This window comes from Sciurus vulgaris, assembly GCF_902686455.1.
Source record: "Sciurus vulgaris genome assembly, chromosome: 14".
Lineage (NCBI taxonomy): Eukaryota > Metazoa > Chordata > Mammalia > Rodentia > Sciuridae > Sciurus > Sciurus vulgaris.
In genome coordinates this window covers 22,931,460-22,947,982 of record NC_136475.1, presented here as the reverse complement: position 1 = coordinate 22,947,982, position 16,523 = coordinate 22,931,460, and the positions used below count along the sequence as shown (strand labels likewise).

The window sequence follows — 16,523 nt, the reverse complement described above, 5'->3', positions numbered from 1 at the left end:
CACCTGGACTTCCATTCTCATATCAGTCAACTGTGTATGCGAGGCAATTTCAGAATTTTAAATGTCAGGGCATAAAGTGGGACACTCCAGAAGGTTGAAAGTGATGGCCCTGAATTTTCTTTTCCAGCCCCTACTTCACTGTACACTAAGATCTTCCTTAGATTTTCAACCTTTTCCGTCCCACTTTCTTCATCTGTCAAATGGGAATGCAATCATTCATTGTAGAATCACATGCAAATTATAATAATGATTGCTAGCCGTCTTTAGATCAAATAGGATAGTTACTTTTAGGTTTGATTTTTTTAAAATTCAAATATAAACTATCAGTAATGTGAAGAGAGAGCCTGCAGAGTGGGAGAAAATCTTTGCCACTCATACTTCAGATAGAGTGCTAATTTCCAGAATCTATAAAGAACTCAAAAAACTCTACACCAAAATACAAATAATCCAATCAACAAATGGGCTAAGGAAAAGAACAGACACTTCACAGAAGAAGATGTACAAGCAATCAACAGATATATGAAAAAATATTCAACATCTCTAGTAATAAGAGAAATGCAAATCAAAGATTCCATCTCACCCCAATTAGAATGGCAATTATCAAGAACACAAGCAACAATAGGTGTTGGCGAGGATGTGGGGAAAAAGGTACACTCATACATTGCTGGTGGGGTTGCAAATTAGTGCAGCCACTCTGGAAAGCAGTATGGAGATTCCTCAGAAAGCTTGGAATGGAACCACCATTTGACCCAGCTATCCCAGTCCTTGGCCTATACCCAAAGGACTTAAAATCAGCATACTACAGAGATACAGCCACATCAATGTTCATAGCTGCTTAATTCACTATAGCCAGATTGTGGAACCAACCTAGATGTCCTTCAATTGATGAATGGATAAAGAAACTGTGGCATATATATACAATGGAATATTACTCCACCATGAAGAATGATAAAATTATGGCATTTGCAGGCAAATGAATGAAATTGGAGAATATCATGCTAAGTGAGATAAGCCAATCTCAAAAAACAATGGATGAATGATCTCACTGATAAACGGATGAGGACATATAAGGGGGGGTATGAGGGGTTAGCATTAGGGTTAGAGTTAGGTTTAGGGTTAGGGATAAGGAGGGTGGTAAGAATGGAGGAAGGAAGGAGTGTATAGAGGGAAAAGAGGGGTGGGAGGGGTGGGGGGGGAAGGGAAAAAAATAACAGAATGAATCAAACAATATTGCCCTATGTAAATTTATGATTTTAATTAAAATAAAATAAATAAATAAACATAAAAAAATTCAAATATATGTTATTTCTTGCACATATATTTGACCTCTTCTTTCCTTGGAAATTCACCCCAGTCTTTACTCAGTCTCTTTTGAACATCCAAGTGATGAATGTTGCTGAGTGCTCATGGTTTCTGGTCCAATAGAATACCTTTCAGGGAGTAAGTCCTGGGCACCTGTCATCTTGGTAATTGATGATGTTTTCACTTCAAGGTGAGGATCTGAGACTCACGGGGCTCAGTGGAGGAAGAAAATGAGTTGATTGAACAAAATCCCTTGCCCACTCCTTCTGATACACAAAAAGTCATTCCTGCCAGAGGTACCTCGATCTTGCCATGAGGGGAGGTCAACACACGTGCACACACACACACCTACAGGGGTTAACGGGATACCTTCATTTCTATTTTATACTAGCAAATTAAAATGCTTGCTTTGCCATTCCAATTCTTTATGAAAATCTGGTCCTCACTAAACCTACAGTGAATCATAAATGCTTGCACCAAAACGAAGGATAACCTGCAGTACCACCAAATGTATGCCTCTCTCCCTAATTTTGATTTCTAGGTCCCATAGCTACCCTGAGAGAAGGCAAGCAGGGGCACACACATACTGTATTTCAAATGGAGATTTTATGTAAGCTTATTTTTATAGTGATTCCGAGAGTAGCTGCTCTGCTTTTTATCTATGCAAACTGGAAATAAAGTAGGCACCCTGCCAGCTCCCTGACAGCAGGCCAGGCCCTGGCTGCCATGGGTGACTCGTACAATGACATCTAAGGGGTCCAGAAAAGAACCCTGACTAATGGCTTTTGGATTCCTTATGACCTTTGATCCTCAATGACTTAGACCAAAATAAATGACCTAATTTTAAGAAACTACATTCATGAACTCTAACGAGTGAGAGAATTTACCTGCTAAGCAATGATTAATAGAGATGCACTACTTATCATAATTCCTTAGATCTTAGTCAAACTAGAGGGAATATACTTTTCAGATGTTCACTTTGGAAAACAAATTCCTTTTCTAGGATGCTAAAAAAATTTGAGAGAGAGCCGTGTCCATGGCAGTACACAAAGCAGCGGCAATCTTATAGGATTTCATGGAGAACACAAGGTGTGGAGAGGTCCCAGGAACAAACTCATTTCTCCTTCCAATGCATATATTGTTTCTGTGCTTGGATGCTGTAACTGCTCACTGCCAACTGTCAGATCTCCAGCCCCAGAGCAGGAACTCTAGTGTTAGTACAGCCACTGCATACCTTGCTCACACTCCATGATAATGCCCATCTCAGCACACTGTCACCAGAGCACCAAAGCCCAATGAGGAGAATGACACCCTCATCTCTGTCACTCGACCTCCAGGATGACCTTCCCACCCGCCCTGAATACACAAGTGCACTGTCCACAGGCCCAGAATGTTTATTTCTGGAGAGTCATTGGTTTATCAGAAACTTTGGGGGTATTTGAGAGACCCAGTGAAAAGTCTTTGATGTTGTGAAAATGAACTGAACGTTGGCAAAGGAAAAGTGAAACACTTTAGCCCGATTAATATGATGAAAATAAAGCGATTAAGTTTTAAAACTCAGACAGAAAACATAAAAATCAAAGATGGAGAAAGACAACCATCTTTCCATTTGATATTTATCATCTGGCTTATGTTCCTCAGATCCTTGCTAGGACAGGTGTGCTCTGTGGACCAGCAGTACCAGCATCCCTGGGGAACTTGTTAGAAATGCAAAAATCTCAGGTCCCATCCCTTGGAATCATAATCTACATCTTAAAAAAGACTCCCAGTGAATTTGAACGCATGCTAAAGTTTAAGGAGTATAGCACTGAGAGAAGCCAAAGAATCTTCGATTCTGTCATAATTTCCATTTTCAAACTTTTTAGGTGATAGACTTCCATATTTTAAAGTTACTCTTTACACCTCCATTAAATCTCCAAATGTGCACGTTGTTAAATTTCATGATACAAATCCACAGGACTATTATAACTATAAATGCTATGCTGTATGATAATAAAAATCCAGAAATAGCTTCTTGGTTGTTTGGAAAGTAAACAATCCTTCTACTTCCCTCCATTACATCAACCCAGCAATGTTTCCAATGATTCTGATTTATCACAATATCACCTTTACATGCTGTTTTTCAACACCCAGAGGCAGACTGGACCATGTCTGCTTTGTCATGAGCAAAGAAGGAAGTTGAAATATTATTGCTTAAGTTTACACAGGACAGGAAGGTAAACAGGACACTTACAGTCAGTCTGGCTCTCTTTGTCCCCAACATAAGGGACCTTCTCCCCAGATTACCAGAATCATAACTTCATCCCTCCGTCTCCTTTTGGTTTCAAAAACCAGTGTTGATCTCTAAGGCTGGAGTACACTTGGGCTTGCCTCTCTTCTTGTCTTTCTGTCTTAAATAGTCAACAAACCAATACCAAGACTAGTTTTAACTGACTTCTCTTGAGGTTGGTCTAAATTTTTGGAAATGTGAACAATGGGTGGGAAAAGTATCACTCTGCAGTGTTACCAACCAGTCTGTCCTCTTGTTCTTGGAGGCTAACACTTATAACTTGGAACATTATACTAGCCCAAAAATGCCACACACCTGTGACACTCAACCTATGACATGTTACATGTGTTAGTTCAAACGTAAAATTTAGCGAATGTAGCCCTAGAGAGTAACTGAATTATAATGCCACATTCGAATGTTATTTTACAGATTTTTCCAAAGGCTCTGAGCATCTACACCTTAATTAAATTTAATTTGGTTTCCACGTAGAGTATTATTGCCCATATTCACTTCACCATACACATGAGCTCAAAATACATCATCTTCACCTTCCAACTACAGCCTTATGAAGATGTTTCCGTGCGGGAACATTCAAATCTGATTTATGGTGCTATTGCAACAACTAAGCAACTAATCTTCCAGTATAAATGGAACACATAAGAACAACCTAACTGAAACATATAAATTCCACATATACTTAAAAATATTATTGTCTGTAATTTAATATAGCAGAATGTTTCTAAGCCTACCACCTTGCATGCGGAAGCAGTTTTTCAAGCATTAATACTTAAATGGGTCATAGACACCACATCTGTCATTCTGTCCTGAAGTCTATGAGGCAAAACCAAGACTATGCTGGCCTATTGATTTTTCTAGCATTTGCTTTAATTTACTTAACCATTGAGAAATCCATCAGTACATAAAGGGCAACTGTCCATTACTGCCTCATTTGCAGACATTCCTTCCCCTCGTTTTTGGTAAATATTTCCCTTAAATTGCTATGTGTTTACAGTGTGAAAACGAATTAGGAAAGTGCTCACACCTGTTTCTGCTCAGTAACGGCTGCACTGAGGTATATGTAACGTGCTTAAAGATAGAATAAATATCTAGACATTATTACATCTGTGTGCAAAGGGTGGTAAATTAGATCCTAATTACATTAACAGGGACTCTGCCTCCCAGCTTAAATTTTACATGAGCACTCTGCAAAAATCCAAAAGCTCTGCTGTGGTTTCTTTATGAGCTGGTGATTACAGCTACTTCCTATGCGGTCACTAAATATTCTGTTTACAAATAAATGAAGAAGCTTTGAGCCAACTTGCCAGGGTAATAATCTATTTTTTGCTCCCCCTCCCTCTTCCCAACAAACCCTCGCCACATATGCATGGCAACAATCAGGAGCCCTGGCTTCATCTAATTACTCCATCACATAATTTCACAAATTGCTTTGTCACTGGGGAGCCAAGTGCAAAACACGCTCACAGTGGGATTTCAGGCAGCAGCTTTCATTTACTACTCATTCCTTGTTAAATTAAACACGAAAACACCAGTTGTGTGAAAGAAGTCAAAAAGAATGCCTGCGAATGAGCCAGACACGTATATCTCCTATTTACCGTTGCACCAAATGTATTGTTGGCAACAGGCATCTATCTCGAACATTCTCATTTCAATGGAGCCGCTACAATCGACCATAACCAAAAGACTAAGAACAAATCGGTTTCTCCAGAAAGTGAACTTCATCATCTATCAACAGGAAGCATGAGCACATAGGAAAAAATGTGATATTCTGCAGCCCCTCTATGCTTCACCCTTCCTGCTCTATGAAATGTTTACCCCTGATCTTCACATGAGGGCGCGCATTTGTATCAGATGAATGAGGCTAAGCCCTTTGAAGGTATAAACATCGTGCCATATTTCTATTCTGGCTACCAAGAAGGAACCGGCTTCCACTAATCTGTAAAAGTTCTCGAATGAAAAGATCATCAATCAAGTTCATGCAGTATTCGGTGTTTTCCTTTTAAGTATTAATACTGTGCGTGTTTCTGAAACACATCAAGATAAATGCTCACCCATCGCAGTACGGATGTGGGTGGAAGGAAGAGAGTGTACAGCGGGTGACATTACTAGAGGGAGTGAACCTGAGGTTACACTCCTGGAAGCTGACATTTTTATATCAACAACTAAACACAGCCACTGGTAATTAAAGGTATTGCTTTGTAGCTCAGGAGCCAGCGGGGTCAGGTACCGTTTTACATCACAAACCAGTCCTTTATGCATGTAGATTTGCCAGCATTATCTGCACGGGGAGAAGGAGACATTAGCAGCAGCTGTCTCTCTGCTTTTACACTGAAAATTCTATTCATACAGACAGGTGGAGTAATTTAAAAGCCAATGTGGTGCAATTTCGATGTGACTAATGTCACTGCCTACTAAAATGCCACCATTACCACTGTTTATGGAAACATTACTAAAATTACATTTTATTCATAAGAATTTTAGGATTCTGGTTATTACTAGCTTTAAAATGATCAGACCTCAGTGTCATACCCCAGAGCGGCGGCTTAATTCTCTAGGGTTTAGCAGCCTTCTTTGCTGAGAAGCGACAGTTGGATTGTAGGTTCAAGAGTAATCGGGGCTGCATAAGCAGTTTCTTCTATCTCCATAAAGCAAATTAAAGACATAGCTCTTTGGCGTCCTGGCCACGTGACAGGCAAAAAAAAAAAAAAAAAAAAATCTTCAAGGAGCTAAATTCTGGGTTAAGTTTAGTTAGGATTTGCATGAGGAAAAATCCTTCACCCCCAAACCACCATCAAACATTGCTAGTAATAGACATGGGTAGAGATTTACATATTACTGTCAGGAAGGAGGAACAGTTAAATAGTGTCTCAAATCTGAAATTCTAACAATTCAGAAATTATTAAGATTGTTGTAAACTATCGATAGCTGTAGTTTTGTCTTTTAGGTAGGGCAGATATTTGATGTTTGGGAAAAGAATCCAAAAAAGACCTTAGTTACCAGTAGCCATTAGACTGCATTCTGAAGTTTTATGCCAAACTCTTTCACTCAAATTTCTAACTAAAAATAATAATAATAATAATTAGCTTAGCTGCAGCCACAGATTATAATTATACCTTCAAACTCCCACAATGTGACTTGATTTTTTCCACTGAACAAGGCAGCTCAGTGGAAAGCACATGGAAATTCAAGTTTGAAAATCTTAGTTCAAGCTCAGCTAGTTCCTAGCTTTTGACCTTGAGAAAAATCATTAAGTTCTTTATACTTCATTTTTTTCATCCTGCCTACCTCACAGGTTTATCTCCAGAATCCAATGTATGTGAAAATATTTAGCTATAAAGCACCACTGAGATACTTATGATTTTATTTAGCCTTTTGATCAATTTTTTCTTCAGCTGCTAAAAAGAAAACGATCCAATATCAAAATAGCCAAGCAATTACTAAATCAATGTTAAAATAAATGATAAAAATAACATTACATAGGCAAGAATTAATCCTATTTCTCTTTTTAAATGAAGTCAAATCATATTTGTGGAGCTTCTCTCTAGAAAGTTGGAAACTGGCTCATCTTTAGGTGGTAGATAAAAATTGTACCTCAACTTCTATAAACTGCAATAGAAACCATCTTTGTGATTTTTTTTTTTTTTTAGGATAAATATTCACATGAACAAAATATATCTCCTGCTCTCTGGACCTCTCAAAAATTCCTAGGACACCAAATTCTCAGGGCCATCTGTATCATAGGACAAATGAGAAGGCACTGCAGGAGTATCAGTGACTAAGTTAAGTTAATGTGAAAACAGATGAAACTGACCACTGACCACAGATTTTCTTTATCTTTCTTTCTTTTCTTTTCTTTTCTTTCTTTCTTTTTTTTGGTGGTACTGGTGATTGAACCCAGGTATGCTGTTCCACTGAGTTACATCCTCGGCTCTTTTTATTTGAGACAGGTTCTCACTAAGTTGCCCAGGTTGGCCTCAAACTTGCCATCCCCCTGCCTCAGTCTCCTGAGCAGTTGGAATTACAGACATGCAACACCACACTCAGCTTGAACACAGAATATCAAGAACTGAAAAGAAATTTGCAGGGACAGGCATTGTCTCATTTTTTTTTTTTTTTTTTTTTAATGGAAAGATAATGCCAGCAGAACATTTAAATTCATGTAGTGACCAAAGATCTCTATTTCAGAATATTTCAAAAAATTTAAAACCAAGTCATTTGTATCCTTTAAGTATCAACTAACTTAGGGTATTAACAGTTATAACATTGAGTTAAATATTTAAGGTCTTTAGATAGAGGAGCACACTTTGAATTGGGAGCCACGTTCATTGGGCTGTAATTTGCTGCCTGAAGATGTATTGCAATGGCTAGAAAAACAAGGACTTAAAAGTTTTCAAAAGTTAGAAATTTGCATGGCGTAACCCTGTCAGCTACTTTTTGCTCCCAGAGGCTCTCTACTGACTCACCAAAAAAGAGTTGTCCTATCTGAGTTCTTGAGAGCTCTTCCCTATTCTTTGCACACTGAGGTATCAAGTCCACGGAACATGCAAACTTCACCAAGCTTAGGACTCTGCAAACAGAGGCTCAAGCAACACTGAACCACCAACACTCTGATCACAAGTAATCATTTTAATGTGAATCTACACAATCACTAGCATTTCTATTACCATGGAACATCAGTAAAATTGTTTTTGCAACATAATGGCACTATGCATGTGACATGTAAGCATGGGCCATGGCCAAGAGGTTTTTGTGATTCCTGCAACAGACCATTACAACATCTGTTTGGTAGCTCCTGAGCATGTGTGAGCATGTGCCTACAGCAGCAGAAAGAAAAATCGGAACACTGAACATGGTTATGTAGGGGATCATAAGAAGTAAAAAAAATTTTTTTAAATTAAAAAGTTCAGTTATCCTAACTAAGGTTTATTAGAAATGTCAATGGCTCGGAGATTTGTCCTTCTTTGAAAAATGCATACATGCAAATATGTAGGGATATATATTTTCCTACAATCATAGTCACACTTGAGTAAGAAAGATTGAGACGTTAACAGGGATGGTTCCAGTGAAGTCAAAGTTTGCTACATTTCCTAACGTACTGATGTGCTTCATCTGGCAAAATAGTTAAGCAAACCAACCAACCCAAAACAAAACACTAAAATCCTTTCTGAAACAAAAACCATCTGATTTTCCTTCAAACCTTTATGTTTTAAGGTAAGGTATCTTCTAGGAATTTTAAGAGAAAGTAAAGTCAGGCTTACATGATACCAAGTTCCTGAGACAGGCTCCGTGGTACACACCCATAATCCCCACTACTCAGGAGGCTGAGAAAGCAGGATTGCAAATTTCAGGTCAGCTAGGGCAATTTAGTAAGACTCTGTCTTAAATATAACAAGGGTGGGATGTAGTTCAGTGACAGAGTGCTTGCCTAGTGTGGATGAGGCTTTGGGTACTACAATGAAATTGATGATGAGGATGATGATAAAGTAAAATTCCTAAAAGTTTGATTGAGTTAGTTTTAAGTATATATTTATATGTGTGTGTGTCTATATATGTATACATGCATATATGTGTATATGTGTGTATGTATGCATGTATATACATATAGATATGTGGTGCTTCAATTTTAATCTGAAAGATAAATTGAGGAGGAGCAAATGCATATTCATGGACCAAGTTTGGTATTTTTATCTTCAAAAACATTGTCATTAATTGGAATAAAAAGGAGACATGATATTGATATATGCTTTCAAGTCTATAAATGGCTGGCTGGTGTTCAAATGGTCTTGTGCATCAGAAACCATCAACTTAATAAATTGTGCTTATGTGGGCACTTTTGTTTTAAACTTAATCTTTTATTTAATTCTCCCAATTAAGAGTATATCAGAGGGACTGGGGTTAGAGCTCAGTGATAGAGTGCTTGCTTCCCATGCATGCACAGGGCTCTGAGCTCAATACCCAATCCTGCAAAAAGGAAAGAGAGAGAGGAATATATGTGAAAAGCTAAATATCGTGTATTTTTATTTTAGCTTTGGAAAAGGAGAATTTTAGAAGAGTTGCCAGCCAGATTCTACAACAGTCTCATAGAGAAGGCACCATCAGTGAAATAAATACAAACATTTATGACAGCATGAAAAACTCAAAAATCTCAACCACAATCCAAAAGTAACACAGAGCCCTGTCAGAGCCCTTGGGTTTATAAGTCCTATGTACCTGGATAAATGGGCAATTTTAAAGTTGGACTTTTGTTTTTACTTTCGATTGTTTTCCCAATGCCTCCTCGTCAACCGACTATAATTACCCCAGGTCAGAGGTGCATAACTGGGAGTGGGGAAGAAAGGCCAGCACTGGGAAGGAGGTGCTCAAGGCTGGGAGAGAGCTCTGCCAGGTCACTAATGGCCTCTGGGGCAGCAACTTGGAGAACAGGCTGACGCTTCCCCTTTGATCTTCTAATTCACAATGATCATTAGTATTAACTCCGATTCTTCTGGGTGAAGAATTCCAGCTGTAGCCTTTTCAGTTTACCTGACCTAAGAAAATTCATCACCCATCCCATTAGGATTTCAATAACTAGCTAAGAAAAAGAAAAAGGCAGTTGCCCCAGAATCTGGAAGCCACCCGCTTCATGATTAAAACAGAGTTTATATGATGTATATCACAGAAGAATTAGGACATTCCAATAATCCCCTCGAGTAATTAAATAGTCTGTTCCATTTTCCTCCTGAGACAGATGATTCCCACTTGGGTGAAAAGTAGTCAGGGTCCTTATCTAATCAGAGTTGAAATATGCTATCTTCAAAGTAGCAGAGATCTTTTTAAGATTAAGAAAGGGAGCTTGTCATTTGAACCTGAGATTGTTTCAGCAAATTCTAGCTTTGGCCAGAGGAGAAGGTAAATGGCGACTACTTGTAAGGGCAAAAGTAATGAGGACAAAGATACTCTTCTTATATATTTAAAAGAGCTCCTTTTTAACATGGTCCATGAACATCTGAAAGGGGAAAATTGCCTTTATACTAGTTTTCAAGTATCTTAACATAAAAATGCATCTGCAGATAACACATAGGAAAGAAGGGGTCAGAGGTACCAGCTAACTCCAGAAATCAGTTCCCTGGGCTCAGGCACATGAAAATGAAGGTAGGTTAGGACTACTTTGAAGAAGGAACAGCCTTTCTCAACTACTCTGTGTCACTCTGACAGACAATTCAGGCAAGAATTCACCAATATGGCGGTTCTGCCCCTTCCAGTTTCTCAGGACTGCCCCACATCTTGAGGAACAGGTAGCTGAAGAAAGCTAGCAGGGAAGGAATATTCACTAAGAATATTCACTGTTTAAACTGACAGTGTGGAGGTGAGCAACAGAAAAGAGAAAGAGAAATGGGAAGAACAAAAATGCCTTCTACCACCTGACTGTGAGCAGACCATCTATCTCCCTTCTGACCTTACATTCACCTTGATCAACAGAATGGGTTATCTAGATATCAATTAGAACTACTTTTTCATTGTCATAATTATTCAGAATGGTCAGACAGTAATTCTTCCAAAATCGCAAACAGAGATATGACAGTAAGATGTCTCCGACAGATCTTGTTACCAAAAGCAAAACCAATGAAACAACATCTGTCTCTTCTAGAGCATTCAATTCCCAATTCAATTCCATTTACTCCATCCTTAGAGCGGCGGACCCGCAGGGCACTTTTCATCTAATAGTGTTTCTATGGAAACGCCATTCTCAACCTGGAAGATTCTACAACCCCTCACATTGGCTTTATCCACAACGAGAGGAAAGTCTTTATAAATCAGAAATGAAGACATAAATTTGGCCACACACACACACACACACACACACACACACACACACACACAAATATTTTCCAGGCTACAAGTTCACAGGCAAAAAAAATGGAACAACAAAAACACATAGCAAATATATGTGTATGACTTAGAAACAAAGTTCATCTCAATTGCCAGGTTTAACCCAAGGGGATCCTCAAGATCAGCAAAAAGATGGGGAGTTGGAGAAAATATGAATAAAAACTTTTTTACCTTCTAGATCACTTCCCCCCAGTAATCTTCAGGATTGCCTCTCCCCAACAACCTTCTGCCCCCACCTTTAACCTTCAGGGTCACCTCTACCCACTAACCTTCAGAGTCACCTCCCCTAGAGGTTCATGCCAAATATTGACCCTCGAATGCTTAATTCATTTGAATCTGCAGGTATACATTTTAAATATCTCCACTCCCCCTAACTTTCAGGATTCCTTTGCAGACCCACAGTGACTTCATGCTGGAAAATATAGTCTCTGAATATTTTAAACAAGAGCCACATTAACTGCTTTTCCATTTAGATTATATTTAAAACTGCAATATGACCGGGTAGGCAAACAAAAAGAAGAAAGATCTTTGATTTTTACCTTAAACATTATATTTATTTATTTTCCTCATTTTCACTAGATCCTTGAATATACATCTTTGTGACACAATGTAGCAGAAAAACTGGTAATATGCAAAGCACATCTAGTTTAAGTATTATGATATAGTAGGCTGTTTATAATTGGAATAATGCCCTCAAGAACACACACACGCACACACACACACACACACACCCCTTGATGTGACATAAGTCCCTGAATTGATTGTGACTATACAGTGACTCATATGCAAATATTAAGTACTTTTTAATTGTTTGCAATAATTTATCTTCAGGCAAATGCAAGCATTTCTATTAATACATGCTTTTATTTTCTTTGAATTCTCCTTTATTATCTAAATCATGTCAGTCATTCTTTTCAATTCCAGGGAATCTTTTCTTTTAAGAGAACTTCTCTACTTATCAACACTGGCAAATGTTCAACTAAGTCTAAGCTGGGAATTTACTGCACTGAAATTTCCTTTTACTCCATAATCACCAAAGTTTAAAACTTGTTTCCTTTTTTTTTTTTTTTTTAATTGTTTTCATTATACATAAAGTTTGTGCAGTTTAGCTTGCTAGAGACTGTGAGTCCAAGAACAAGCTTTCAGTTCTCTTTTTGGAGTAGTAAAATGTGCTACTGATTAAATCTACCTGTGGATAACTACAGACCAGCACATTTTTCTTCTCAGGCAGCTGGGGTGCAAATCCAGAAAGGTTTTTTTATTCAGGGCCTATTCTGCTCCTCTAACACACAAATGCTTGAAAGCCCTTTCATGGGCAGATTTTTTTTTTTTTTAAATGAATAAACTCAATGAAAAGATTGATCCATTTATTTCAAAAAGAAAAAAAATAGCAATTTGCTTTCAATAAGGTGTGTGAGGTTTTAGACTATGCCTTTTGGCATTTAAAAAAAAAGATTCATTTACAATTTGTCAATCAATGGTTATCACTATTGTTTTAATTAGCCAGCGTTTCAATTGCTCTTTTATATTCAGTAAGTTTTCTGAAAGGATTTTCTAGATAAACTGCAATAATCACATAGCAATAATGTGATCATTTAAAATTTGTTAAGTCTTCCTAATGAATCGTGCATCCCTGAAAATCTCTCAGAACTCGAAATAAAGTTACTAAAGGATTAATACTGAGAGGTCAGTACTTAAGCATTTGAACAATCAACAACAATGACAAAAAAAAAAAAAAAAAAAAAAAAAAAAAAAAACTCTTCAATATCTATAGTATGTTTTTATTCCATAGAATTTTTTTGAAATGCGCTCTTGATGATAAATGTGTGTATGAAGATCAGGCATTCTTTTAAGAAGAGTAACAAAACACAAAAGGAAGGGTGTTCTTTGTAAATGGGAATTTATTTGCTCTTGCAATTAAGAGGAGAGAGAGAATTTTTCTCTTTGGGGGAAGGAATATTTCATATCTCAACTTTGTTTTGTAGATGATGTTCTGAGAGCAATTTGCTTTTTCAGACTTATCAATATTTCTTTCTGAGCAGATGGTATTGGTGTGGGCAAAGAGCATAGAGATAGCCAATGGACTCCACAAGGCAACTTCTGTGCACACTCATGGAAAGCCAGAGAGACATGGAGGAATGGACTTCTCCTTCCAGGGCAGTGACACAGGCCAGCAAAGACTCTAAAATTGAAGGCAATTAGCCAGGCCTCAAGAAATCAGGCAGTTCATGAATAATTTCTCTCAGGATTGCCCCAGTAATGCATAGTCCACATAAGCATTGCAGTGCAGGTACAATCACAGCGTTAGAAAGGATTTTTGTTTTGTTTTGTTTTTATAAAAAAGGTAATATAGCTTTCTGCAAGGTTCTTCGCAAGGGTACAGCCTAGAAAAATGGGAAATCTGGCAGATGAATAAAATAACTTGCTTCTCTCTCTCCTGATTCTGTCTGAACTAATATTTGATTATATTTTATTCAGGGGCATCTCAGTTTCAAGTAAAACCAAAGCTCCTTTGCTGATTGAGATGGGGGCTGAAGATATCTATTCATTCTTCCTGTTAGGTTAAGAAATAGAAATAGTCTGGTTGTACTTCAGGGTCATCCTGATTCCATTCCTCACTCAAAAGCAGGTTAGCCAGTGCATCCTGGCATGTGTACCTTTGACCTATTGTCACTTCTCCTCTAAATGTCATACTATTGTTTTTCATGGTATGCCCTGGACACCCTAGTCCTCCTTCCCCCAAGCTCAGCAGTGGTCGATAAACCTCAATAGGAAACTTGCACGAGGCAGATCTCAGAATAACTTCCTACATGCAACAAGCGGCAGATGAGTAAGGGTACCTGAGTCAGGTTTTAGGTGAACTTAATATATCAAAATTATAACAGGTAAAACTGAATCCTCGACTAACTTCCAGCATTCACCAGCCCTTCAAGTTCATTCAGAAATGCTCAGCATAGTCAAGGTACTATTGGGAATCATGGTGGGAAGAAGAAAAAGGAATTATTATTGTTTATTATTATTATTATTTACTTCTTCTCTCAGTTCACATTTTGTTCACCAATGCTGGAACATAAGGATTAATTTATACCTTGAGCATTACTGGAGGCTCAGCTTCTATCCAGAGAGGCAGAACCAAAGTAGTCTTCAGACTTCCCCTGAGTTTTCCTCCCTGTCCCAAGACAACCCACTGAGGAACATGGCTTGGAAAGCAGGCAAGGGAGTGAGGTCAACAGGTTCTGGACATGTTTGTAACAATGCAGAATGGACCTTAATATCTAAGGGGGGGATGACTTTAAGAAAAGCAAAGTAGACTAAAAATAGTAACATAACGGGTTTGCTCCTGGCATTAAAAAATAAGTCTAGTTTTTAACATTCATTTATCTATGCAGCTGAGCTACAGTCCTGTCTAAATCCTTCCTTTGTCCCTTATATGAAAATCCCCTAGTCAACGATTTTGCTGATTTTTAAAATGTTATTTTATCCATAAATTTTCGTTTTTGTCTTCCTCCTCAGATGTCATCGAATCCGTATGCACTTACAAAAATATCCACCAAAATATTATGATTATAAATATTTTGAACATGAAATTCATTCAGAACAATACCCAAACAAAATAAATCCCCTGGTGGCATAAAGGCCCAAATCTCCAGTTTCTCACATCTCCAGGAGAATTCCTGCAGTGAAAACAGCAATACTCACACAGACAATATAAACTGTTACTCTGCTTGAAAAGTCACAAGGGACTACACAGGAAGAGCTGACTGTATATTGCTGTTTTCCTTTACAGTTCTAAATGCAGGGACAACTTTCACTGGGAGCTCTGACTCACATGAGTGTTTTGTAATGGAAGCTGGTGCTCTCAAGCCACTTAACAGCAAATTATGCGATCATCTTGCCATTGCAACATGATTTAAATTTTTGTGGACTGTTCACTATAAAGGTCCACTAAAGCATTCACTGAAGATATTAAGTCGTTCTCTCTAGGGTTTGACTAACTTTCTTTTAAATACTTCAGGGTCACACTTTAGAAAAGCAACATCATTAACACACATACTTAAAATCACAAGTGCACATGAACTCCTAAACCTTACAACTTACGAAGGTTAACAAAATTGCAACAGCGAACTTCAAAGAAAACTCCTCATGTGGGGTATGTAACTAGGAAACAAGTGCTGACACTTTTGCAAAAGCTGTGTGAACACAGTGATTTAAGAAATATTCCAAGTCCAGAGGGATCATTTTTTTTCTCTATCAAAACTGGTTCATTGTCCATATTTAGTTTACATATGTCATTTAGAATCCACTTACTGTTAGATGCTGGAACAGCCACGCCCTCATGATATTTGTGGCTACTTTGGGAAAGATGCCACGCTTTTTGTGACGCTTTTTGTCCTTATCAGGGTCATCATCGTCACCTGTGCTGGGGGAAGCTACACTGTTGTCCAAGCCATCACCTGCAAACATAGTGAATCAAATTTTGACTGATGCTACCTTGACATGCTTTATTCAAATAGAATGCCTTTGGATATAAACAAAACCAAAAGAGCAATTTAAATGATTAATAGTTTCTTTGGTACTTTTCTTTTTTTTCCAAGACAAAGAGAAAGAACAAGGCCTAGGCTCAAAAGTAATCAGGTCTAAAGAACGTCTTCCAAAGAACAATGCTAAAGGTCAAAGGGAATGGAGGGAAATAGCCAATCTCTTTAGTGGCTTTGTTGCCATGGTAATCATTCCAATCTACATAGCTGAGACACATGATGTCTAACTCTACTAGGGAGTTAAATATGGCGGCAGTCATGAACTGTTGCTGCCTGGGTATTCAAATTCCACATACAGTCATTGACGTCAACTTGCGAGAAGATACATTTACGATATCAACTATTTCCACCCATCTTGGTTAAAGTAGGATGGGGATATGTAGGAAACCCATCATATAAGCACTTTGACCTAGGAATACTTCAAATAGAATATAGTTTTTCTTATCAGAGGAAGAGCATCCAGTTTTATAAGGGAAAACCCCCGAAATGGTTTTTAAATTAGAAAACAATTACTATTTACATCAAAT

At 37.9% G+C, this 16,523-nt stretch overlaps 1 protein-coding gene across 6 annotated transcripts in view; it reads right to left on the bottom strand.

The window, feature by feature from the left end:
- Window positions 1–16,523, bottom strand: part of MEIS1 (Meis homeobox 1) — a 136,080-nt gene that overhangs the window by 44,404 nt on the left and 75,153 nt on the right. For all 6 annotated transcript variants that reach the window (XM_079110610.1, XM_079110606.1, XM_079110607.1 and 3 more), the window contains exon 8: window positions 15,767–15,912. In XM_079110610.1, the coding sequence (XP_078966736.1) occupies window positions 15,767–15,912 (146 nt within the window). The remainder of the gene's footprint in view (window positions 1–15,766; window positions 15,913–16,523) is intronic.